Raw genomic sequence first — 27,681 nt, 5'->3', positions numbered from 1 at the left:
TCCCCGCCGAGTCAGGAGCTAGACGTGGGGCTCGATCCCGGGACCCCGGGATCATGACCTGAGTCGAAGGCAGATGCTTAACCATCTGAGCCACCCAGGTGCCCCCTGAATAGACTTCCTAATTAGGATAATGTAAGAGAAAGGGCACAACTCTCTCCTGCCCTTTTGAGGAGCCATTGCGTCATCCGGAGGAGGAGTTGAGGCAAAGCTAGCTGGCTATTACGTGGCTCCTTACTCAGGCTTTAAGTGCTACATACTCAGCAACAGATTTCAAAATTTCAAGCATTTGGGGGTTAGGGAAGAGATTTTTTTGAGGAATCCAGTCAACGCATGGAGGTAAGCTGGGCCTCTCTGGGTAAACAAAACTGTTACTCCCTGTCCTGTGCTCTGTCATCTTTCCCAGTGTATCTCCGAAATGCCCTCCCACACCAGCCCCTCCATTCACATTCTGTCCCTTTGTTCTGGTGGGGAACGGCAGACTATGAGGATGGACTCTCACCCACTGGCGACCCTAGACTCAGGTTTCTTAGTTCTCCTGTTACTCAGAATGAGGCACATTCCCACTTCTGGAACCTAACGTCTGACAATATGCATTTTTCTGACTAGCACCATAAAAAACAATTTAACACCACGACCTCTTAGGTTAGATTATTTTGAGAACAAATGTAGAGATAATCCAATCATTTTTGTCTGTAAAAGAGCCTACAATTATTTCCAAGTTTATTATTTCATTCATATGTGCATCCTTCACATGTTACTATACTTTTAGGTATAGTAACAGGGGCACAGAGCTTATTTAAATAATTTTAAATTGCACCATGAATTATTAGCCTTCCCAAGCTTTTCTTCCATGCCTAAGAACCTTTATGGGCTTTTACCTGAGTAAAAATTAAAACCATGACTTCATAAGTCAAAACCAAAATAAAAAACCCACAAAAACCAAAACCAAATCCCCCTCCCCCACAACAAAACCCCTTTAAAATAAAAAAGCAACAAACATAAGAACAAGTCCACATATTATGGTGGATATGTGGTAGACAAAGGCACAAGAAGCATTTGAACCTTAACATTATTGAAGGCTGCTGCACATTATTGGGTTATTATAATCAACATTCATTTGATGGAAAACAGGAGGTTCTGATAAAAACTCATGCTGGCTGCAGTGAGGTTAAACCTAAATCTAGGTCTGATTTAAATGGGGTGGAGGACAGGGTTGATGAGTAGAATGGAGCGTGGGTATAAAAGGTATCTCTGGTACACAGTCATAAACAAGGCCTACACTCTGGATTGGTCAGGAAGTTTACAGGGGCTAACAAAGGGAAACTGGTATTTATAGAATGTTTCTACTACGTGTCAAACCTTTCCCTAAAAATGACTTACCATACAAGTTAACATTTGCTATAGAATCCTCACAGTAACCTTAAGGTGGCATAATTATTATCCCTATTTTACTAATAATGAAACAACAGTTTATACAATGGAGTCCAAGCTCAAAGAGCACAGGATGTGAGGAAGACTGGATTTGAACCCAGGGCCATTTCACTCCAGTACCTGTACTTTTTCCCCCTTTACTACTCTACTTCTCATAAACCTAATTTATAGCTGCTGTTTGAGTTGACCTGGATTTTTTGTATGATCTTTTAAAATCTAAACCTGGACTCATGTCACACAAAAGATTGTACTCCAGGCTGCCTGTAGAACTTCCTTTCTGGGGAAATAAAAAGCTCACTCACTCACTTGGTGATATAGCTAGCTAACGAGCTTGAACAGCTTTTGGGGTTAAGAGTATGGTGATTCACAGTGTGAATCAAAGTATCTTTGTACAATTATAAAACTGCCGAGGAATGTGTCTCAGCACAGAAATAAGAGGGTAACAACTACTGTTAAAGTTTGACTGTGAACTGAATTATTATCAACACATTTACAAAGCTCTTAATTAGGAGCTCTTAAACACATTTTAAAACACCTTTTGTGTTAAGTGTTCATCATTTTTTAAAGTACCAAAAAATATTTCAATACATTAACATTTTTAGAAGAAATGAACTACACTTTTGCACTTCCTGTGTAAGCCAGACTAAACTTTTATTGTCAGAATATGCTACATTCTCTTGGCTCCAGGCCTGGCACATAATTTTTCTCTCCGCCTGGAACACTTCCTCTCCAAACCATCTCCCACTCCCCAAATCTGAATTAGGTGACTCCCAAAGTTCCCAAACACAGTACCCTGTATTTCTTCTATCATGACATGGACTCTGTTATATGGCAACTGCTTATTTTTCTGTATTCTCCACTGGTCTTTAAGGTCTGCAGGGGGAAGGACTGTGCATCTTGGGGATACAGATAATATCCCCAGTTATCAGCATAGTGCCTGGCCCTCAACAATGAATGAATAATGAATGAATGAGAATGAATGCAGCAGTCCTAATATGGGAACAATCTGACTCACAGCAATGGTCCAAATAGCAATTTTCTGACTGCAAGTGTGGCACTAATAATTTCATGAGTGTGTTTCATAACCAGGGATTCTGATCAAGATAACCTAAGTTCATTAATAAATATTCAAAATTAGTAGGCTCAGAGTAACCAAAGATGTATTCTGTTTGTATACAATATTCCTCTTTGATGGGTGTAGTTGCACTAATCCATATTTTTGATAAGGATTTGTTGTTCTGTAAGAAGAAATTCTCTCTACTGAAGTATGTTCTTAACAGATCCGATTCTGATTATGCATTAAAAATTGTTCCAACTGAACAATCTTAAAAAAACAGTTTAGCGAATTGAACTTGTTCCAGATGTTTTAGAACCTTAACTGAAAATATACCAGAGTAACATGGTAATGCTTTTCAAGGACTAGTTTTTCTTAAATTTAGAAGAAATCATTCAGTAGTGTTTAATAAAAACCCCCAAACCCCCCAAAATAAACCACTGAGATATAATATTGAAATAATTCAATTTCTGTTGGAAAACAAGGTAAACATGGTATAACTGCATTTCTGTTTATGGAAACATTCAGAAATATTATATCTTCCACAAAAGAGGCTTATATCTTAGAGCTCTTTTTAAACCAAAAGCTTAAAACAAATTTTAATTTTATTCTTTGGCTATTAATTATACCTAATAAATGAGTCACTGATATCAATTCACAATAAATTTATTTTACATAAAAGAAAAAGCTTGCCAATAATGAAAAATTCAGTAGAAAACAGTTCTTCTGCTTTAAGTTGGAGCTCAAAAGTAGAAGCTGCTTATTAGTGAAACCTCAGTAGAAAGAGAATTTTGTAAGAAAACATTCTTGGCATGAAAGCACTAACATAAATTCTGTAATGAAACATTCACCATGCAATTTTATTGGCAGAAAGGCTGGTTTCTGATGGCTGGTATTTTCTTTTCAGTCTCCTAAGAACATTAACATGGAAGATACTTAAACCTGCTTTATTTAGAGTTAATTGTATATAAATACTGGTGTCATGATGGGTAATCTTTCCATAGTCCACCTATTTAATTGAGCAGTTCTAAGTAGGTAATTGGCACCCTGCCCTTCTGATTTCCCCTTTCCCCCATTAGCCAGTCTGAATCCATTCCAACGACACTGAACACAGTGATCACCTACAAAATAAAATATTTCCAGTTATTAACTATGTTACAAAATAAGCACATAGAAGAATAATCAGATTTATAACCTGTTTATTCATTACTAAAGTTCTTTAAACATTATCATCAACTTTGCTAAAAGATAAAGGATTTTATTAGAGGCAGTTTTAGAAATCTTCTAGTTACTTAGCAGTTAAAAGCTTAAAATATTTCTGTGATATTCTATTTTGTTAAAGAATAGTAATTTTTTAAATAAAATGTTAATATAACCATCTTAAATATATGAAAGTATTCGCGATAAACTATTTCCAAATAAGTAATGAGGAATTTACAATTTATTATAATACTAGAAGGTATGTCAATCTATGATACAGGTTTTCTTATACCCATATCTTACTCACCTCATCTGCTAGAAGTGATAATTCACTACTGTTTGCAGCATCATAATCATACAGAACCCTGGCCTTCCTACTGCCACTGCACTCCTTAAGGTCAATGAGGTTGGTAGGAGAGGCGATTACTAGGCCACTTGTTGAAGTCAAGGCAGAAGAACCAATCACATTTGATGAAGCAGATGGTACGGGTGCCACAGAAGTTTGATTGTTGTTACAATAACTGGATGGAAAACTGTCGAAAAGAAAATGGCCAATTATCTATTTCCAAGTGACTAGAGCTTCTAAATACCACCACTTGGTGGCAGTGTTTACTTTCTACCAACTTCCACTTTGGCTAAAGATTTACAGCCGTCAGTAGTATTTTAATGACAAAGGTTGCTATCTAACTTGTGCCTCTTGGACCAGTTATACTATAAAAAATTCAGGTGTTAAAAAAAAAAAATTCAGGTGTTTTCCAAATATAAGTCCTTGAAAGTTCTTTTCAAAGCTGTCTTCACAATTATAAAGTTAAAAAAAAAATGTTTTCCCTGAAAAAATGAGTTTATCCTTAAAACACTTCCAAAAAACCTTTACTAGTATGTTTTATTAATCTATTCCTGCCTTTAAGAGTTGTTAAATAAAATATCAACGAAAAACTACTTCTACACTAGATACTATCATAAGAGTGAAGTTTTCTCAAGTTAATTCTTTGAGAAATATTTGAATAGCTAGCCAAACTTTCTTTTTTATAAAACTGATCCAATCACATTTTTCTATTTATTCAAATGACAAATATTTATGGGGTATCCACATGTCCAGAGTCACTACCACAAGCTGAAGATACTAAGATGAAACAGTATCATTCCTTTATGGACATACAAACAGGTGAGGACATAGACATTCAAAAAATATGTTTTGACTAATAATTATCATAATGAAGCCTCAATGGGAGAATAGGGCAAATTTCACAAGTTCATTCTGTCTTGTATTTTTTAGGGTAAAAATAAGTTTTATTAGAAATTAGTAAAATCTCTTTGATTGGTGTGCTTATAAATATTTTAAAGATAATTAAAATTTTCAACTTATTTTAAAGCTACTGTTTCTCCAATACTAAGTGGAAAACAGCACAAACTGGCTGGCCTATATTCATTCTCATCCAACCATTTCTAAGGCTGAAAATTTCCTATGAAAATTCGTATTTAAATCTTAATAAATATAAAAGGCCTCATCTGGTAAGGTGAGTGAAATTCATCCCTCCATAAAATACAATTTCCTTCTTCTCTATATGACCACTGGGCCATCTGGAAATCACAGTCAGCCAGCAGCATAAACAAGAGTAGTTAAATTCTAGCAGTTCTCCCCTAACCTTTATACTCAGCTGATGATTTGTTTCCTTCTGAACTGAGAAGAAAAAGAACAATCAGGAAACATCTATGCTTTTGTGATCATCTCTCCTCTTACTACAGATGAGCTGTCCACGCTTCTATGGCTAATTTCTTCACCTCTGCACAAAAATCTCACCTTCTTTTTCCTCTCAAGGATATCACACTAGCAAGTCTTCCTTTTCTTTCCCATGCTATCATATTTCTCCATGTACTGTATCATTCTCATCAGCTTACAAATTTCTCCTATCTTAAAAAACAAAAATCTGCTAGACACACTTTCTCCTCTGGCTGCTGCTTCATTCTTCTGTTCCTCTTTACACTAGAACCTTTGAAAGACTTATCTAAACTCACTATCACAGTCCCTCTCCTTTTGTTCTTTTACATTATAGACAAGCTTTTGCCTCCACTGTTCCACTAAAACTACTCTCGTCAAGGTCAGCAATGACTTCAGTGTTCTAAATCCAATGGTCTATTAACATTCCTCATTTCACCTGACCTATCTAGTGATCAGAGTGGATTCTTTCCCTCCACTTTCCTCTATCTTCTTCACCTGACTTCCAGGCCACACTCTTGGTTTACATCTTACCTCACTGTTCATTCCGTACCACTGCTTCCTTAAGCTCTCTATGTTGGGAGTGCCTTAGGGCTCAACTCTTAGCCCTCTTCTTTTCTCTACCTATACTTACAGTCTTCCATCTGGTCTCAGATTTAAATATCCTTGATAAGCTGACCACTCTCTAATATCTACCTCTAATTTACCCCCCAAACTCCAGACCTGCATGTCCTACAACTGGGTATTCTCCACTTAGATGTCTGATAGACATTTCAAACTTCAAATGTCTAAAACTGGGCTTCTGGCATAAAACTGGGGTGATATACTATCCCAACCTGCCCCTCTTGTGGCATTCCCTATTTTAATTAACTACAGCTCCATTCTTTCAGTTGTTCAGGCCAAACACCTGCAGTAAATCTGGACTCCTTTAAGGCCCATATAAATGAAGTCTGTCAGCAAATCCTACTGGTTCTACCTTTAAAATACACCCAGGGTTTGACCGCTTCTACCACAATCACCCTGATCCAAGCCACCATCATCTCCTGACTGGATTACTGACTAAATTATTGCAATCAGTTCTAAACAGGTCTGTTAGCCTCCACCCATGCCCCCTCACATTTACCTTTAACAGAGGAGCAAGAATGATCCTGTCAAAGGCTAATCGAATTGTATCACTCCTCAGGGCAAAACCCTCCAAAGACTCCTTATCTCTGAGTAAAGGCCAAAGCCCTCTGTGTCCCGGCTTCCTGTTTCCTCAATTCATCTCCAGCCAAGCCCTCCTTACTGCCGTCTGAACATCACAGCTATGTTCCTGCTGCAGGGCTTTTCTACTTACTGTACACTCCCCTGGAGCATTGTCTCTCAGTTGCCGGCCTACCTGCTTTGCTTCCTCTCATCTTTCAAGTCTGTCTTCCCTAACTAGTGTAAACCTCTACTCCTAACCAAGGTACTTCCCTGCTTATTTTTCTCCACAGCATTTATCACCTTCTAATATACTATGTAATTTACATATTGATTTTCTACTTCCCTCTGCCCCCAAATAAAATGTAGGTTCAATGAAGACATGGATTTGGTCTGTTTTGTTTACACTGTATCCTTCATGCCTGAAATAGTGCATTTTTAAAAATTAAAGCAAATATTTCTCTGGTGGATAACAGGGTTCTAAGGACAAAAAATCCTAATTTCTAATTCAGGTTTTACTCTAAAGTTAGGAACACCTTTCCTAGCATCTTTTCCTCAGTGAACTCAGTTTCCCCAATATATACATTTCTGAAGATTAAAAAAAAAAAGCTCTTGTTCCCCACATATGTGTGGTTTTTAAAGTCTCTCATCATGGAATGTTACTTTCAAATTTACTAGTATAATTAGCCCTTGTTTACCAATGAGGTCTACCTATGTCAATTTTGGGGAATTAATGGTAAAAAGAAGAAACAAACAAAAAAACCCCAACCAAACAACAACAAAACCCTGAAAGACCATTTTCACCTTCTAAGAACTTTTATTTATACATCTTAAAAACTACAGACTTTCTGCCACTGTAGCTTGATATATTAAAACCTTCTAATTATTTAAAAATGAAATACACTTACTAATCTTGTGACTAGTGCTTTTGTTTCCTCATCTGTAAAATGTGGGTCCTATTAGGACCCTCACCGGTGTGAGGGCTATCACATTATATATGAGGTATCTAGAGGAGTGCCTGGGAACAACTGGAGCCCTTCCTAAGGGACTGCTCTTATTCAGTTACTATTACTACTACCATCACTCTATTATAACCATTAACATTACAACCTGGTTCTACTCTTCAGAAATAGCTTCTGAATTAGTCTGGAATTGGATGATTTATCCAGTTCTGCGTTTGAATATTTCTATATACTCTCTTAAAAAGCATAGCTTGTAACATTAAAGACCTAAAATTCCTCCCACTCTCTATCATTGGTCCTTACCAGTAATCTAATTCTTTGAGGGCAGAGAGATAAGCTAGACTTTCTTCCCTAGAACAATAGTACCCATTTCACTCTGTAATGTTTGAGCTTATCCAAAAGTGCAATAACTAGCATTTTGTTTGAATGGCAGAGTTCCAAGCATTTGTGTGGCTTTAAGCAGAATACAAGTATGAATGGTAACAACAGCAATCCCTTTACTGCACTCCCAGAGTATCAGGACAAAGTGAAAAGGAAGTACTAAGGCTTCCTGGGCTTAAAATAGTTGTAATGATGTGGGGATAAAGTGGCATTCTGCTTTCAGATAGGAATACCATTAACAAACCTTCAAATATACAGAAGTATAAATCTTCTATAAATCTTATTGGAATAACCAGTGGTATCAGGCTACAATTCATCTTTAAGATCTAAAATTCGTTTTGTGGATGTGCCTAATTTTGTTCTAGGTCTAGTTTTAAAGGATTAAATGCAGAAAAGAACACCAAAGTGATTTTTAAAAAAACTTATTCCCTGAAAAAACTTCTCTTAATATTTCTCCTTCAACTCTTACATATCACTCCCTTGGCTTTAATGGCTCTTCACTATATAAATCGCCAACTCCTTATCACTACTTACTTTACAAGGCATTGGTGACATGACCCTGTTTACTCTTGTAGCCGTATCTACAATTCCATTCTTAAACACTATGTATACTCCAACCAGAACAAACTGAATTGCCTGAATTCCCTGAACTGCCACTCTCTCTTTTCTCTGGCCTTTTCATGTACGTGTTCTTCCTTTGTCTGGAATATTCATCCCTGCTCCTTTCTTCATCTAGATTATTCCCCCTAAGATAATTTCATCTGTGAAACTTTGCCAGACCCACCTGAGTCACAGTTAGAGGTCCTTCACAGAAACCTGCACTTCGACCTTTCCACTTACCACCTGGCCTATCTGCCAATGGCCTTTAATTCTACCTAGACTTTAAATATCTAGGTATTTCTACCTAGACCTAGCAGAGACCATGTTTGTCCTATACATCATTTTATTTCTAGTGTCACCTTAGAATGTGAGCTCTATAAGGGTAAGCAATTTTGCCTGTTCTGTTTGCTGATATAATTCTAGAGTACAGAACAGTGCCTGGTATATGACAGGTATTCAATAAACATTTGATGAATGAATGACTGAGCTATGCACATTTTGTGCTATCAATACTTTAAAGTATATTAAAATATGATTTTTAATAATTACATTATGGGCTTGAGGTCTTATAGACTATTCTAAAACTTTTTTTTTTTTAAAACAGTGAACAAGTAATGAGTAAGTATAAATTAGCTTATCTCTAAGGGCAAATAAGTGTCAATGTAATCCTTCTCAACTAACTGGAAGGTATTTTAAGAGAGAAATGAACTTCAAACACTTTTAAGTTTTCTTTATATAGCACTGAAAAAGTATTCACTTAAATTATGTTCTCATCCCTGTTAAGTTCTTGGGTGCTAGGAGAGCTCACAATGTTTTTGCTACCTCACGAGTCCGACACTTTCCTTAAAGAAAAAAAAAAAGAATCTGATTTTAAGCAAGCTAATAAAAGTCTTTAATCCTTCTAATCTTCATCTCTATTATTAGTTCACATGCAAAAATCTGAATTTCCTCTCTTATCAAGAGTTTCAGGTGTGAAAAGGAAATTACAACCTTCCCAGTTGTTTCTGGAGGTCTAACATGTACTGGTAACATTGTGCATAGTAAGTCATCTGGGCTTCCACAAAGTCATTCAGGCAACGGAGATGATGGGCCTGTAAAGGAAAGTTACAGTTACTTCTTAGCTCTGTAATCTACTTAAAAGTGCTAAATTCCAAGGGGCAACAGACCACAACATGTACTCAGGGAGAATCACCAGTATCTAGCATTCTACTACAAGGCTTACCAAGGCTGACCTCGGTTAATAGTGTAAGAACAAACTATGTAGCCAACAAAAACCAACAAATGGCGTTGATGATGGTGAGAGATCTAGGTGATGAGGTGTAAACAAAAATTTAAAATATTTCTTCATATATCTTGGCAAGGGCCATAATTTAAATTTCCTTGATAAATGACTGAAAAAGTTTTGAAGTTCAGTTCTCCCCCTCAAAGTCCCTTAGGACAATCAAAGTCTTCTGTTTCAAATGAATTTCCAGTGAATGAACACTCACATGTGTACTGCTGATTCCCTCTAGCAGAAGTCTTGTAATTTCTGCTTGACGATCAAATTCACTTTGAGTTATTCTCAATTCCTGTTCAGACTTAAATTGGAACATAGTTTTAGAATTTTATTAGAGGACTTAGCCCATTTTATGTACATTTGTTAAGATAGTTTAAAAATCCCCCAAGTAAACCCCAAATGAGAAGCTGCCAAGTCCCTGATTCTGTTTTGTGTTTAAACTGTTCCCTGTTTTCTACACCTTAGCTTTTCTACATTACCCAATTCCTTACCAGTACTTCACTCAGAAGAATCCATTAATGTCAAAGCTTAATGGCATACACATAAAAGCCTACAAACACTACTATGGGACAGTCAATATACTGTCATAACATTTTAAGAATATTAGTTTATATGTATAAAATAATATTTCAAAAAATTCTCCCGCGTGGCTCAGATGGTAAGCGTCTGCCTTCAGCTCAGGTCACGATCCCAGCATAACCCCACATTGGGGGGGGGGGGGGAGTCCTGGCACAGCGGGGTGCCTGCTTCTCCCCGTGCTCATGCTCTCTCTCTCTCTGTCTCAAATAAATAAAATCCTTAAAAAAAATTGTTAAAAAAATTCTCAATTATTACTATAGCTACTTTACTTTGAAGTTAAAGATAGTCTTTAATCTCAAATGAACAAACTTCAGAGTGAAGCCATAGGATTTTAACCTCTTCTGTTTAGTTACCAAACATATTATTTGTTTCTAGGCACATAGTTCTTAGCTTCTTTCAAAGAACTTTATTGCATAAATGACTTTTTTTTTTTTTCAGTTTTCTTTCCAAACTTTGCATTTCCAAACTTAAGCATCACTATTATATACAAGATATGCTAGGGTTTTTCTGCAAGTTATGGGGGACCTTTAATCAGTAGTGTGCTGGTAAACTGGCTGGGAGTGGGGTGAATGAGTTCTAATGTGCTGATTTTCATGGTACAAATACTCCAACCACAGCTCATTTCAAGCTACCAAGGTGAAGTCATTGACCTCAGAGCCGGAAAAAGGTGTATATAATAGCACACCACTACTACTAGCTTCAGCCCTCTGATACAGGTTCACTGCTGGGACAAAACAGTTCACTAAAAAATTAACAGGACCTAAAAATAGTAAATACTGGCAAAAAACATCTTAAACCTTTAGCCAGAGGGTTGGTAGTAAGTGAGGAAGAGAAAAATAAAATCTCACAGCTCATGCAAAACAGTTAGCTTATCCCACACTAGGAATCATCATTGGTGGTAATGCCATTAATAATGCTACCTTCTACTACCTCTCCAGAATAAATAGCCTCCCCATCCAAGTAATTAGAATATTTCCAAGACTGTAGTAAGTATAAAAATTAGGTCTAAACTTTTTCCTTGCACACCCCATCTCCCTTCTCCTTCACTTTTTGGTGGCAACAGTTAACCCAGTGAACCAGTCAAAAAGGAAGTAGCAGCAAAATACATCATCAGTTGCTTTAGTCATTCTCATCCCACTGGCAACAGAGGTGATTAGAAGTGACCACTAGATTGGATTTATGGAAATAAGTTTGAATTACTCAATAATTCAAGAGTTAAAATTAAATTTTACTTGACTGAAATCAGAATGCATGGTGCTTTGATAATAGGGCTGAAGTAAGCTTCATCCAGAAGCTAGCATCAAGTAGGAAATCAAGTCCCAGGAGAAGAAAAGAATCAATGAACCTCCTAAGTGTTAAGGAAAACCAATTACTTCAGTATCACATTTGCATTATTTACTCTTCTGCTTGGTTGACTACAGAAAAGTTTTGATTAGAAGTACCCATAGTAAATCAAAAATAAATAAACTTTAAAAGTAAACAAGATTACGGGCGCCTGGGTGGCTCAGTTGGTTAAGCAACTGCCTTCGGCTCAGGTCATGATCCTGGAGTCCCGGGATCGAGTCCCGCATCGGGCTCCCTGCTCGGCGGGGAGTCTGCTTCTCCCTCTGATCCTCCCCCTCTCATGCTGTCTCCCATTCTCTCTCTCAGATAAATAAATAAAAAATCTTTAAAAAAAAAAAAAAAAGTAAACAAGACTAGTTCCCCATGGGTCTCTATGAAAGTACAATTTGATTTAATGGCCTTTAGGAGAAATGGCAGAAAAGCCTTCTATTTGGCAATATTTCTGTATAAGGTATAAGCAAGTGAACTAGGTAACAGATTAAGTAACTGGGAAGTTTGAGCATGAAGTGGAAAAAGTTATAAAATGATCTCAGAAAGTATAAGGGGTCAGTCTTCCATGTTTGGGCAAAATATAAATTATGAAGAAAGGCACCATATTACAAAGCCTAGGAAGTCATTCTTTGCACAATTTAGACTTTGTGTTTAGAAAAGGTAAATGACAGAAGTAAATGAATCTCACTTCCTGAACAAGTTTCAGTGTATGCCTGGGGTGGCTGTAGTCAAATCTCCCAAACCATCTCTACTTCTGACACATGTAACGATCATAATTAATCTGAGAGGCAGAGGTAACTGAAATAGGTTTGGCATAGTCAATTTACTAGGAAGAGAATGATCCATATTAGAAAGATAGATAAAAAGGGTGAATTTAAAGGGTTTTTATTCTGTCCTCCAGAAGACCTCATTCCCTGACTTAATTTTACAGTTAAGACATAAAGTTCTAGGGAAGAGACTTTCTCCTGCCAGAGTATATGACAGCATAACTTGGGTTAGGGAAGCAAGAATTGTTTTAAGATGTAACTTGGAAAAAGGGCAAGAATTTGTTGATCTGTGATATCAGGTCTGGGTAACTGTAAGCTAGAAATTTTGGTCAGGCTTTTGAGGCATTTGCTGTGACAATCTTGTTCTGTCACCTATTTTTTTTATAGGCTTAAATCTTAAAATATTCGAGGAATATGAAGTTTTAAAATTATACATATTTTAAATTATAAAAATGGCAGAAGTGAAAAGTACAGAAGAAAAAAAATCTTCCCAAATCCATTTTGATATATTAAGTTTTACTTACACACCCTGCCCCACACACACAATGTAAATATTTGTTTTATGAGTTTCTTTCCATCATATCACATATTTCCCTAACTTACAGAGACTGCAGAATCAGAAATTTTTTGGTGTATCTGTCTGCTAACCAGAGTGGAAGAGACCCTGGTTTTATTGTTCAACCTATATTCTCTTCCACGTTACTCTATCCTCTTCAAGCTAGAGGTTCAGGAAAAAAATCAGAGGCGAAGGGAGACCTGTAACTAAGTTGATAAATGGATTCCACAAAGGGGGATGAAGAGTGGGCGTCAACAATTTCACACTGGATTTCCAATTCAAAGAATCAAAACCCTCATAACCTATACATGGAACAGACCTTATAGGCAGCAATCCTACAAAGGCAGAAAATAAAAAGTTAACGTTTGGAAAAAAAAAAAAAAAAGAAGAAAAAGTCAGGGGCCACAATTACCACCTGCCCTCAATCTTCAGCCTGTCCTCATCTGCAGGTCAAATTTTGGTAGGCCTGAACATGAGGAGTAAATAAAAAATGCTTCTGAAGACCTCAAATACTGAAACAAATCTAAAGTCATAATTTATTCCTTAAATTCTTGCTTGACTATTTTATTTCCCATCCTAGAAAAGATTAGGAATGGTAACATGGAAAGAGGGACTACTAGTAGCAGTCATATGGACAGCTTTTAAAAGTGACAGTCTGACACTGAGGGAGGAGACAACATACTTCAAAAACAAACAACGGATCTAATTGTTACACGGTACAATAATGTACATTCATACCCTAACTGTAAGTAAAATTAAATATATGTTATCCTGTATTTAATGGAGCAGTAAAATACTATTTTACAATATTTTCAACTAAAGTGACAGAAGACTTAGCTCTGGTTACTGGAGAGAACAAGCTTCAGCTATCTACAAAATTCATTTGTGTGACATATGATATATTCAGTTACTGAATATACAAGACATGGTGTAAAGGGTAGTTTATATAACTGTCATGTAAGTAAACCAAGTATTTAAACTGTCTTCTGGCAAGATTACTACTTAATGTAACATTGTATCAGAATGTGTGCAAAGCACATCTCTGTAACATTGTTGCACTACCTTATGAAGCTACTTCTAGCCAAACAATCTGAGCTTTCTATAGTAATTTTCAGATTTTGTAAGACATAGTAACAAAGACTATGACTGGCCCCATGGCTGCTGTCCAATAAATATTTACTGAATGAATAACAATTAAATTGTTTCATAACTCTATAGTTTAATAATTTACTTACTTTTGTCACTTCCTCTGCCCAAATCTAGCCAGCATTAAAAATTAGAGAAAAATATAGAGCATGAAAGAAAGTTGGAATTTAACATTTTCTACAACTTAGTATAGAAAAATGTAATTATAGTAGTAACTAAATCAGTACAGCTTAATATACTGAGAAAGTATGCCTTCATATGGATCAATAGTATTAATTTTTGAATCTTATACTAATTTTATAAGTTACTACGTAATAGTTTTCTAAAACTGGGAGTAAGTTGTAGTTCTCTCATCTGTAAAATGAAAGGTCTGGACTAAACAATTCCTAATTTCTCATTTAGGTCTAAAATTCTAGAATTTTAGGAAACTAAAATAAAGCAAGGATAAATAGACATTGCTATAGCCACCGGTGGGGCACAATAAACTTGAGATGTAATGAATTTAAAACGACCAGAGTTAAACATCTTATTTTAAGTAGATGACATCAGTAGCAAAACAGATGCCTAATAAGTGAAATAAAGTCTTGCTAATTGTTTAGGATATCCTTACCTAAAATAAAACCTATGATTTATATGCGAAGTTACCAATGACTGAAATAGTCTCACACATTTTCATTCACCTACAGATAGGACAATGGAAATAAATGAATGCATTCTCTTGCTATCTAAGGAAAGCCCTAATTTAGCCAGGGCTTCAATAATTACAGTAGTTCAGAACAACAAAAATGCATTTTAAATACTCCGTACATAAACTTTCCCATTACATGAATTTTTTTGCCCCTTGTAGCTCAATGCTAATGGAATAAAGGCAGTCAGTTACCTGTGAATTTATTATTAACTGTACTGCAGTTTCCATACTACTTCTATGGAAATGTATCTAGGAATATGATGCCAAACACTACATCTATAAATTTTTATTGGCTAATGTTTATGAGTTTTTGGGCTATATTCAGATTTTATGAATTTCTATTTTGTTAAAAATTAAAAATTGCTAACATCTCAAAACTCAAATCCTCAAATCAAGCTCAACATATATATTGGGTACTACAGAACAATTTTCACTCCTGATTCTTGCCCAAAGCTATCACTATTCTGTAACTTTCTTAAGTAAATTAGTACTGGACAGGGAATGGGCCTGGCTACTACAGAAATATGGGGGGTGAGTGTGTCTTGGCATGAAACTGCGTAAGAAATTAATTCTATGTTGAGTTTGGGTGAAAATTAAGGTAAACATCAAAGATACTAAAAAACAAAGTAAGTCTGTAAACTTTACACTTTTCTCTAAGTTAAGTAAATTTTGTTAATTTTCTTTGCCAAAAGTGAAAATACAAAGTGCCAGTTAAATTAATGTCTTTTACTAGGTATAAAAGGCACTATATATTTATATATAAATTCATATTCTAAAATATGAATTTGGCATAGCTAATATATTTGGCAATTAGAACACAAAATTTCTATTCTTCAAGTTCCAATATTACTTCAGCTAGTATTCCCTGTATTTTTTGTTGGACTAATGAATTCATGGCTTTGACTACTTTAGACTTTTACAGCAGATAATAGCAAGAGAAGGCACTTTACTCAAGATGTAGAAAACACAGTAGGCCAACAAACCTTCAGCCATTTTACATGCAGGAAGTTGAGCATGTAAGAGAAATTTACCATATTGTTATCTCCTTCAAGGCGAGCTGAGTTTAGTTGCTTAAGTGCATAGGTAAGAGACAAAGAACACATTATACCAATGAACACAGTGAAACAATTACTTCTTCACAATAAAGGACACACAAACAAGTATTAAGAGAGCTGATAAAATGGTTTTCTACTTAAAAAGACATCTATGTTGTTCTATAGAATTTCACAATAGTGGTGCCTATTCAACTTTTCCAAAAGATTCAGATTTTTAAAGACAAAAAACATGGTTGATGCTTGATTTTAAATTAGAATCATTTAGGAAAAACACATCACTTTAAAGACTGCCAGTTACCTACAATTTTTATTAAATTTTCACCTATGAAAGCCCTTCTGCCTACCCACAACTTTCCTATTCAAAGATCATTTCTATTTTATGAATGTATGATGCCTTCAACCATGTTCTCTTTCAGTCATCCTCAGCCAGGTCTTGGCATACCCTGAAGAAATATGAAAGGTATGTCAATCCTTATATTTTTAATAATATTAAATTATTAATATTATTTTATTAAGCTTTAATAAGCTTTAAATTCTCATATGTGTACATTAAGGTTAAGTTACATGATGGTGCTCAGTTTACAGATTAAAGATTTAGACATATGTGGAAATGCTTAATTGGGCAGAGGGACATTCACAATACTGTGTTATTGAAGATGTATTTTCCACATTTGTTATACCCAAAACTGAGGTTTAAACCTCTAAATATTAGAGAGCTTTGAAACTAGATGATTTTTTTCTTCCCATTAACAGAAGTCCGGAATAATTAAAAAAAAATTATATAAGACTAAAGCTGGGTTAATTTAAATGCAGAAATTTTATTTGTCTTTGCTTCTTTGACAAGTTTTATACTATTTTCAAAATTGTGTTTTTGTTCATTGTGAAACATTCAAGTAGGTTTTCTTTCTGTTCAATTGGTGTATTTTTGAGAAATGCCTTTGATGTTGCTTTACCATTTTTCAACATGCTAACTAATAAAATACAAGTTAATAAAGTAGCAATATTGGATACAGGCATAAATATTTTACTGACTTGGCTAAGTCATCAAAAAGTTCAATCTAGTATACTAGATTGTGAACTGAGGGCAGTAGAGATTTTGCATTATTTATCTCTGAATTCCTCAGCAAAGCGCCTTGTACAAAATAAGCATTCAATAAATATAGACTTTAAAAAGAGGTAACAAGAAACAAGTAAATGAATTATTAAAAAAAAAAAAAAGTGCTGATATGCACAGGTCCCAAACCTTACTTGCAGAGAAATAACTACTCACAAAACAATCCATGGAAATTTATAAAGTGAATTCAAAGAAATTCTGGGATTAGAGTCAACTAGGAACGAGGAAATGTGTCAAAGAAAAAAAAAACAAACACAAACTCATAGTGGTTTCTATTTTTCTGTATTCTTCAAGTAAACAGAAAAGAAATACAGAAAGAAAAAAAAAAACCCACCAAAGATCACAGAATAATAGGCATGCCTTAAGGCTTTATGTAATAATAAACTAAGAGGACTTCTCCCTTCTAAAGTATTTCAGACTTACTACTATAAAGTTTGAAGAAAAACGAGTTGGTTATCTAGGGGAAAAGAACACAACTATAATCAGGAAATGTGAATTTCTACCTAAACTAATATTTTAAATATTTGGCTATAGTTAACTTTGTTTTATGCAATATATAAATTCTAGAAAAGCTGTGTATACGTGAAATTGTTCAATAAAGTCATTTGTGTAATTTTTCATTTTTATTTTAAATGTAAATTCTCATGGAAAAAATCTGTCCTCAACAATACTCAGCACAGAAAAACTGTCAAGATCTTTTCCGGATATACCAAAAGGAAACATCTTTCAAAATTTGTCTACTATTATATTTAGTTCTTACACATTTTAATAGCAATGGTTAAATAATTTAGAATAACCAAAGGACCTTATACAGTGTTAAATCTCTAAGTTTTCTGGAACTTTTCCAGATAAAAAAGATTATCATTATTCTGTAATAGTGCTTGTGAAAGAAAGTTTTGTACTGACACTTGATGACAGTATTCTCATTCCACCATCATTACTGGGCGCATACAGGCATTTTGAATAAAGAGATTTTGACTTATTTCCAAATGATCCTTATTTATCTTAACATTTTTTTCCTGATTATGAAATTAGTATCTTAAAAATCAATTCAGGGGCGCCTGGGCGGCTCAGTTAAGCGTCTGCCTTCGGCTCAGGTCATGATCCCGGGGTCCTGGGTTCAAGCCCCCATCGGGCTCCCTGCTCAGCAGGGAGTCTGCTTCTCCCTCTCCCACTCCCCCCGCTTGTGTTCCCTCTCTCGCTGTCTCTCTGTCAAATAAATAAATAAAATCTTAAAAAAAAAAATCAATTTATATTTTACCACATAAATCTATTATTAGCAACTAGAAACTAATCCTAATTTAGAATCTCTTGTCACCTACAGTGTTCATTTTGAAGTTCTGATTCTGTGAAAAGCCTGTTTTGGGAAGTTAGGGTGTTCTTGATGATGACATCATGATAAATCCTGAGGTGAAATAGCCAGAGAATTTCGATTTAATGTCTTGTCAAAGCAAGCTCTTCTTCAGCAGTAATTAATACAGACTCTCCAAAAGGGGAACTGTTTAGAAGAAAATATTTCTAGAAGAAATTTATTCTGCTCATATAAAGTGTTGGGGTACTTTCACAAGACATCACTGTTTAATCCCAATTTTACCAGTTTTAAATTTCACTATAAAACAAGTCTCAACCTCTTCTTTCCCCAAACAAGGGAGCCACAGTTGTCTTCCACCAGCACTGTGGCCTATGTTCCTTAAGGCAATGATTCTTGATAATGACAGTGGTAGTGAGTTGGGAACAGAAGGCAGGGGGAATGTCATGCTTCTTGACAAAACATATCCCTTAGTATAAATTAAGAATTAACCTGTTAGCCTCCTCTAATAAATTCAGACTTGTTTATATTATACTATCTGATTAATGTCTTCCATCTTTGGAATGGAAATATAAGCAGTATAAATAATAGATTAAATAAGCTTATAAATAAAACCTTTTAAGAAACTTATAAATACATGTGTATGAATCATTAAATTACTATATTTAATATTTAACCAACTCCATTTAAAATGAAGACTATTCTGAGGTTGATTTTATGAAAAATATATCAGAACTTATGTATCCAAATGGGTTTCCTCCCCTTCAAAATAGTCACCTGGGCGTCCATGCTGCAACTGTTTGAATGGTTTTGGAATTATTCTTGGTGACGCCTTTAGTCAGTTTGACTCACATGTGGAAAGGGTGTCAAGTTTAATTTTTAGGTCACACATTAGCAATCTCAAACTTGACTTATTCTCATCTTAATTACTATCTGTTTTTCTATTTCAAATATAATAAACCTATCTCCAAAAGGATATTTGCCATCATCACTGAGGATATTTAAAGAACATGACAGAACTTTAGGAGCTCTTATAATTTTTATTTTTTAGCAACAGGTGTATCACTGAAATAATACTGCCTGTTGATATGACTACTGTGCACTGATTTGGATGCATTAAGTTCTGATAAGTTTGTTTAAACACAAAAACAATACCCTAAAATCATATTCTACTCTTAGTAATAGACTGTAGCTTGCATGGTATAGGAGTAAAATATTTTACAAATTTTAAATTTATCAACCTAAGATTTTTTCTATGCAAAAAAACACTACTTACTGACGCTCTGGTTTCTGCAGCTTTTGCCTTTTTTAGTCTGGTTTTTGCAGCATCCAAATCCAGCCTTTTATTTTGTAATAGTTTCCTTTCTTTCTATAAAAATACAAAAGAAAAAAAATAAAGGCTAAAGATGCTAAAATCCAGTAAGAGCATACACATTTAAAGTACCAGTCTCCATTAAATACATGAATCATCTGATAAACAAAGATCAATGATTACAAAATTGGCTATGAAGTAACACTTGACTCCTTTTTCTTACGGTTTTCAATTTTAAAATAATGGAGACATTCTAGATGCTGGGGAAATCTGGGAAAGATGGCAGGTGATGGCAGAAACAAAGAAATGCATATTTTAATATTTTGCGGTTTTGCCATCTAGGGAATGTTTTGCTCTATCATCTTGGCTGTCACAACTGGGGGGTGGGGAGATGTTACTAGGTAGAAACCAGGATGCTGCTAAATATCCTACAATGCAGTACAGCTTCTACAACAAAGAACTCTTCTACCGAAAATGTCAGTAATGCCCAGGCTGATAAACTGTTTCAAACAGATTATCTAGGAAGTGCCAAGGTAAAGGAGGTATGGGCCTAGGTCAAAGTTCCTTGACACCCTAAGTGATCTACCTCAAGGACTGGGCAGGCTCACTTAATGTGCCAGAGCACTGAAAGCAACTCTATTACTACAAAAGGAAATTTCAAATTTATAGAATAATGAATAAACATTAGTATGGTATCTTAGAATTCCTCATGGGAACTTCACCATAACAGGTAAGTTTATAAAAATCCACTGCTTGCTTTATTAATTCTCAGACAGATTTCATATATCACATTTCATCCTACTGACAATCTAATATTTTTTAAATTGTATTTCAACTTGGTGGTTTTTCCTTTGTCTCAGGCAAAATACTTTTTACCCAGAGACAAATTCATTGTACACATACTGAGTTTCTACAGTATTTTATAGTAAGAAATCTGCAAATTAAAGTTTATAGTAGTATTTACAATAAAGAACAATCTTGCAAAAATCTTAGGCAAAAAAAATCCATCTAGATCTTCACTCTCCATTGCTTAAAAAAAAACTAAAAAATAATATTAGGCTTGGGAAAGTTACATTTATTTCTTCAGCAATAAAACACAGCTGTGTGAGGAGAAGATAACAAGACTTCTAGGGATGCAAACAACAGAAAGTTGAACAGTCAGAAATACAGTAATTAGGTTTTTGGCTCCCAGTTTAAATGAATAGCTAACATGGCTATACTATGGAGGTATTTTGTGCCATATTTTTATAATCATTCCAGGAATTTCTCTACAAATTTTAGTGCTGGTAATGAACAACAATTGATGTAATCTAAATAACACTGCAGGGACACAAAAATGGAAGTTCTTTATTTTGGTTAGCTTTGTGTTCTGCTGAATATGTACCTAGCTAGATTATTTAAATTTTCTAATCTGCTACATCTACACAGTCCGTAAGAGGGCAAATTATTCATTAAAAAGTGTAATTATATATATAAATTATTTTACTAAAAAAAAGGGAACATTTTCCAACTCACAGCAATTGTTTTGTAATCTCCTTCTATAAAGTTTCTTAAAGGAGTGAGAAAATTTAAAGCTGATGTTTGAATCAGCTCTCTGTCTGCTGTTCCAATTCGTTTTTGTGTTTCTCCACATTTAATAAGGGCATTACCTGCAAAGGAAAAAAGTGTTTTTTTTTTTTTACCATCTTCTGGTAATGTCAGAAAATAAAATCAGCAATCTGATCTGCTTTAAAGTTAGTTGTCACTTGTTTACTTAAAAAATCAAAGAGAATTAGCTGTCATTAGTTTTATTTTAAAAGTAAATTTAAGATTATAAATATCTAAATGAAAATGACAGGTTCAAGAAGTCCTTATCATATCACAGTTAACTGTACCAATTCAACCAATGGAACAAAAGAGGATAAATACACTAAAAAGTATTTATGACTACAGCTCAAACAGTGGAGATATGTTTAGAAAAGCATAATGCTTAAAATATTTTCATAAGTAGATCAAGACAAAATTTGTCTATTTCTATATTATGCATGGGCCTCAAGTATCTTTAAATAATAACTGTATATTTGTATCTTAAGTTAAAGAAAAATCCATGTTTTGCAACACATATACCTTAATGTTTAAATAGGACAAGCTCAGTGGAAAATAGAGCAAAAAGAAAGGGAACCACAAGACCAAGGTTCTACTTCGAGTTCTACCTCTAATCTTCAATTCTGTGGATCTTAAATCCTCCATGTTAGGATGCGACTAGATTTGCTTGGCAAGGAAGATAATATAACATAGTCGTTAAGAGCTCCATGTCTGGATACAGATCTCTGAGTTACTTGCTATATGATCATAGATGAATTATGTAATCTCTCTAAGACTCAGTTTCCTTGTCTTCAAAATGGAGATTATAGAATTTATAAGTAGGCTGTAAGTGAAGACTTATGGAAATAATACATTTATTGTGTATGTTTAGCCCAATGCCTGAAATACTCAATTGTTAGTTATTATCAATTATGATTAAATAGATTCACAAAGCCCAATTCCAATAATCAAGGTACAGTCAATAGAACTACTACAGGTGAAAACAGATTAAGCATATTAAAAAAGGAAAAAATTTATAAGGCTTTTGAATGTTTGTGCCCCACTAGGCCTTCAGCTTGGTGAAGGAAAGGGCTAGGTGTCCTTCATGTACCTTTATGACCTCCAGCATCTAACTGCTTCTGGCACAAGCAGGCACAAAAAATCTGTTTAATGTGTAAAATTTTTCTAAAATTAATAGTTAAAATTTAGAAATAAAACTATAGAAATTTTAATCATTTTCAGACTTCTCAAAGAAGTACCTTTTGAAGACCACAATGTAAAAGTTTCAGTTGTACATCTAACAGTCAATGGATTAACGCCATTCATTATACAGTATTTAGGTTATTTCCTTCTGACATAAAGGTAACTATTAAAACTTTAAGTTCAGGGGTGTCTGGGTGGCTCAGGCATTAAGCGTCTGCCTTCGGCTCAGGTCATGATCCCAGGGTCCTGGGATCGAGCCCCGCATCGGGCTCCCTGCTCGGTGGGAAGCCTGCTTCTCCCTCTCCCACTCCCCCTGCTTGTGTTCTCTCTCTTGCTGTGTCTCTGTAAAATAAATTAATAAAATCTTTAAAAAAAAAAAACAACTTTAAGTTCATTTTGTTCCAGAGTTTACGAACTATTTTATAAATCAGTACTACACATAGAAAATCATTTAATTTACCTACATTTCATACTCACATAAGGACCAATTTCCTGCAGAAGTCTTAATAAAGAGAATTACTTGCCATGAACAATAGGAAAAGAAGCTATAGGAATCTGAAATAGTCTTATATTCGGAGAAAATTAGATTTGGGGGATAATGAGCTTCAGAGTTATACACTGAAAAAGTCAGTATAGCAACTAAAAAAGCTGGCATAACTATAAAACATGATTATAGAAAATCTGAACTAGCTGAGGAAAATAGAATGAAATGTAATCCAAACATCCAAAGATAACCACTGTTAACATTTTTGTGGTAGTGACATTACTGTGTAATGAAAGCATTAGTGGTATGTTCAAACACTATGTGCCAGGCATTTTATTACAAAAATAAATAAGCCCTCAAGAAAGCTTAAAAAAAATCATCTAGGGGAGACATATAAACAAAAATTACAATATATCAAAAGAAGTACTATAACGGAGGTTGCAAGATTCAATGGGAGCACAACTGAAGAATTCAGTTAACTTTTAGATCTAAAATGATAAATGTGAATTCTCAGAATATATACTTAAATATATTAAGTTGAACCATTCATATTTACCGGTCATCTCTATTTCTTACTTTATCCAAAACTTAAACATAAAAAATTTGAAGTTAAAATTGATTCTACTAATATTAGGTAGATGTTAATGATGTCTCTAAGTAGTAAAAATCTAAAAGTAAAGCTAGTTTTTAGCAGATCTTTTTGCCTTTTGCTTACCATAAGCTGTTCCTGGGCCAAACTCAGTCCCTGCATCAATCATATATTGTCCCAAAAGTTCTGGGTTGTTTATACGACTTGGAGCTTTTCTATCCAGTTTCTCATAAACAAATTCTTCTATCCTGGCATCTAGGAGAAAGGTTTAAAATTATCAATGATTTCAAAAAAGCACAACTATTTAAAAAATTGTTTTTTTTCCCTACTACCCATTTATCATCCTGTAAAATAAGATGAAATTGGCATGCTTTTAAGTACATATCTTAATACATAATTATTAATTTTTATGTTAGAATATTATATAGCTCTATGAAACTTATACTTTAGAAATCTGATAAAATATTTTGGCACAAAAATATTTACTTAAAGTGAAACTATCATATGATGAGATTCTAAAAGCACTGGTATTCACTTAATATCTAATGACGTTGCCTTTGCCCCATTCATAAATCTGATTTTTAACCTTGAATATATGTTCAATTTCAAAACCAGGGATTTCCAGCTATGAAAAAATGGATATAAAGTACCTATTAGAACCAAAGAGTCACATACTTTTAATACCTTTATCATACTTTTTTTTTTTTAAGATTCTATTTATTTGACAGAGAGAGACACAGTGAAAGAGGGAACACAAGCAGGGGGGGTGGGAGAGGGAGAAGCAGGCTTCCCGCAGATCAGGGAGCCGGACGCCGGGCTGGATCCCAGGACCCTGGGATCGTGACCTGAGTGAAGGCAGACGCTTAACAACTGAGCCACTCAGGCGCCCCCCTTTATCGTACTTTTGCGTGCTCACATGGTCTCTCTCCTTCCTAGAGTCTAAATATAGGCATGGAAATTAAGGAATAGAACCACCTAGGTTTGGACCAGTCACAGACAGAGATCAGCAATATGATGTCTTGGCTTAATTTTATTTAATTTTGTTTAAAATACAAGATATACAGATACCCCTCAGCATGTATTCACTCAAAAGATTTCGTTAAAATATGAGACAGGTTAAAAGAAACAGTAGAATGCTAGTATACATGGAAAGGAAAAAAAATAATCAGTAAAATCTGAATAAATGCCTGGTTAGTGCAATATACAAAATATTCACACTTACACGGCTGCCTAATAGGTATGTGAGAGACAAATGAGAAAAAGATCAGTTTCCAGAAACAATGATTAACTATAAATCAAATTTATAGTCTAAAGAGAAGCTAAAAAAAAAAAAAAGGTTCCTTCTAAGCATCTCAGATAATTACTCTACAAGTGGAAGTTTCACACAGTGCACTGGAAACTTAAAAAGTGAACTGAACCAGTAACAGAAACACTTGAGGAATCAGCATAAGCATTGATTATAATACATAAAATAGGCTATTGGAATAATACTCATTTATGTGGTAGACTCTGGAGCACCATCAGAAGTTTTTACGCAGGACTTTTAAAACCTTTAAATTAGTTCAAACCAAGAAGAGTCAGTTCAAAACACAACCATTTAAAAGATGTTAACTACATTGCAGAATTTCATTATCTGACTATGAGAGTGATTCTTAGCTTTGGTGCATTTCTACCTATTTGGTCAAAGTTTAAAGTTGAATCCTATGTTGACTTCGTTCAGTTAATAAACATTTGGCATACTTTAAGTAAATGTTCATTTCAATAGGGCAGCAATAGACCATAATAAAATCTTAAAAGAATATGTGGGCAATACTGCTATAATGCAATATATATTTTTGAAAAACCCTAGGTTCCAGAAAATCATACTGTAAAAATTACAGGGCTTACAGGAAAAAGAGGTTTGGGTCTGACCACTCATAATCTATGTAACTTTATAATCAGAGCACAAACAAAAAAATCCAATTTTGTTTACTACTTTAGACTTAAAACACTAATTAAAATTGTATTATATGAGCCATTGTAACTTTATACTAATGAAATTCCCGTTTATCAGTTGTGTATGAGTTTGCCATTCAGAAAAACATGTAGAACAGACTACTTACGTGAAGAACTCTGGATAGAGCAAGGAACATAAGGAAAAATGTCTACTACTTTTTTAAGGTGCCCTGGTATATAATTTAAGTAGTCTTAAATGAGTAAGAAATACCACATGGTGCCCAAAGACAACAGGCCTCACTCAAAGTGTAAAAGGCCTATTTCAAAAGGTTACCATGATGGTACAGAATTACTAATGTTTTGTATAGTGATTCAGGTTCATGGAATAGCAGCAAAGTTTAAAGCTTGGAGCTTAAGCTAGTATCTAAAAGTGAGCTTATGGCATTTCACAACATGGTCACAACACTGGGGAAAATGGGAAGGAAAGCATTTGCTGCTGCCTTTGTTCTTCAGTTTTGATGTGTAAAGCTCAGGGTGAAAAGACTGGGTGTTGATGCACCAGATTCTAGTTCAATTTCCACTTCTAATTAGCTATTCTACACTGTATAAAATGCTAACTTGTGATTTGCAATTAATAATTGTGCACCTTATTTGATAAATTACTGAGATGGGTGATCTGAAAAACCTTATAGTTGTCTAAAAATCAAATGGAATAATTTATGTAAAAATATCAAACAACATAAACATAAATAATTGGTAACTATGTAAGTTTCCATATAATTTTCCCTTAATTATTTGGGGACAATTCTCCTATTTTCACAGCCCTTCCTAACTCTTAAAATTAAAAGCTACTCCTGGGGCGCCAGGCTGGCTCAGTCCATTAAGTGCTGACTCTTGACTTTGGCTCAGGTCATGATCTCAGTTTTGTGAGATTGAGCCCCACACTGGGTTCCACACTGAGCTTAGGATTCTCTCTCTCCCTCACCCTCAAGGAGTGGGGGGGAGGGGGCACTCGTATGTTCTCTTTCTCTCTCTCAAAAACAAAATTCACTCCCTGAAATTATCAAAAGGATTCTACAAAGGCATGGAAAACACAATTAATCAATTTGTTAGAGGGTACACAAAGAAGTGTTTATCACCCTCTTCTTCACCAAAAGCGCGCAGGCGCACACAAACACAAAACCCATACACCTGAAAGCCACAAACCAAAAACTGTTTTCCAGTAGCCATCAAAACCTTTTTTTTTTTTTACATCAAAAAAACCTACTAATGGTATCTTTTAATCAGATTAGTCAATAAGGTAGACAAAGGTAAAAAGTTTCTTACTTGGATTTGGCTGCAATAACACTTCAGTTTGTTTCATTATTTTTTCTGTCCATATTTTGGTACATTCAGCTTTGCTAAGAAGGTTCTCTAAGTGAGCATCCAGTTCTGTCTTCTCCGCCTGGCCAAGTTTTTCTTCTGTGAACTGTTATTAATTATAAAAAAAATTAAATATACCTCAAATACATTTTAGGAACCTATATCAATAATTAAAAACTCAAACCCAGACAATCCCGAACATACAAATAATTGTAAACCATTGCCTTGACTGTTTTTGCCCCTATGGCAATTTATCCATACCTCTTTTGTGGCACTTATGCTGACCTTCTCTCTCTCTTTTTTTTTTTAAAGATTTTATTTATTTATTTGAGAGAGAGAGAGAGAGAGCACATGAGGGGGGAAGGGTCAGAGGGAGAAGCAGACTCCCTCTGAGCAGGGAGCCTGATGTGGGACTCAGTCCCGGGACTCCAGGATCATGACCTGAGCTGAAGGCAGTCGCTTAACCAACTGAGCCACCCAGGCGCCCCTATGCTGACCTTCTCTTAAGATTATATCCTTAGTTCTGCTAAAATGGAGTGAACTCTACAGAGAATCTATATACTGCCTGGTATATAAAGTATATAAATATTTCTTACATCTAAAGGTAGGATAGTATAGTGATAAGGAGTAAGAACTTTGAGTCAGTTGGTGCTGAATTCAAATCCTGACAGCACTGCTTAATTTTGTGACCTGAACAGGCTTTTGAATATTTTCTTCTTAGGTATCTTCTATCATTAAAGGGAGACGATACATAACATACAGTGCTTTGAGAATTAAGAGTACGTATGCAAATCACTTTGTTCAGTGCCTGGTAATTATTATTTTGCATTTAAAAAAGGGCTGCTTATGTTTAATGTGGCTTTGTATTAATGGCACTTTAA

The 27,681-nt window shown here is 34.8% G+C and overlaps 1 protein-coding gene across 6 annotated transcripts in view; it reads right to left on the bottom strand.

Annotated features, from left to right (window-relative positions):
• Positions 1-3,135: 3,135 nt before the first annotated feature.
• SH3GLB1 (SH3 domain containing GRB2 like, endophilin B1) overlaps positions 3,136-27,681 on the bottom strand; it is a 34,709-nt gene continuing 10,163 nt past the window's right edge. For 3 of the 6 annotated variants that reach the window (XM_031034418.2, XM_081818728.1, XM_031034419.2), the window contains exons 2-11: positions 26,765-26,906; positions 23,630-23,758; positions 21,180-21,313; positions 19,629-19,721; positions 15,858-15,944; positions 14,276-14,299; positions 10,015-10,104; positions 9,518-9,618; positions 3,993-4,218; positions 3,136-3,606 (exon numbers count right to left, since the gene is read on the bottom strand). In XM_031034418.2, coding sequence (XP_030890278.1) covers positions 3,499-3,606; positions 3,993-4,218; positions 9,518-9,618; positions 10,015-10,104; positions 14,276-14,299; positions 15,858-15,944; positions 19,629-19,721; positions 21,180-21,313; positions 23,630-23,758; positions 26,765-26,906 — 1,134 coding nt within the window. In that variant the 3' untranslated portion in view covers positions 3,136-3,498. The remainder of the gene's footprint in view (positions 3,607-3,992; positions 4,219-9,517; positions 9,619-10,014; positions 10,105-14,275; positions 14,300-15,857; positions 15,945-19,628; positions 19,722-21,179; positions 21,314-23,629; positions 23,759-26,764; positions 26,907-27,681) is intronic. The other 3 variants (XM_006739217.3, XM_006739216.3, XM_006739218.3) reach the window with 3 other exon arrangements.

This window comes from Leptonychotes weddellii, chromosome 4, assembly GCF_054177405.1.
Source record: "Leptonychotes weddellii isolate Sample4059 chromosome 4, ASM5417740v2, whole genome shotgun sequence".
NCBI classification, from domain to species: Eukaryota; Metazoa; Chordata; class Mammalia; order Carnivora; family Phocidae; genus Leptonychotes; species Leptonychotes weddellii.
This window is presented reverse-complemented; position numbering and strand designations above follow the sequence as displayed.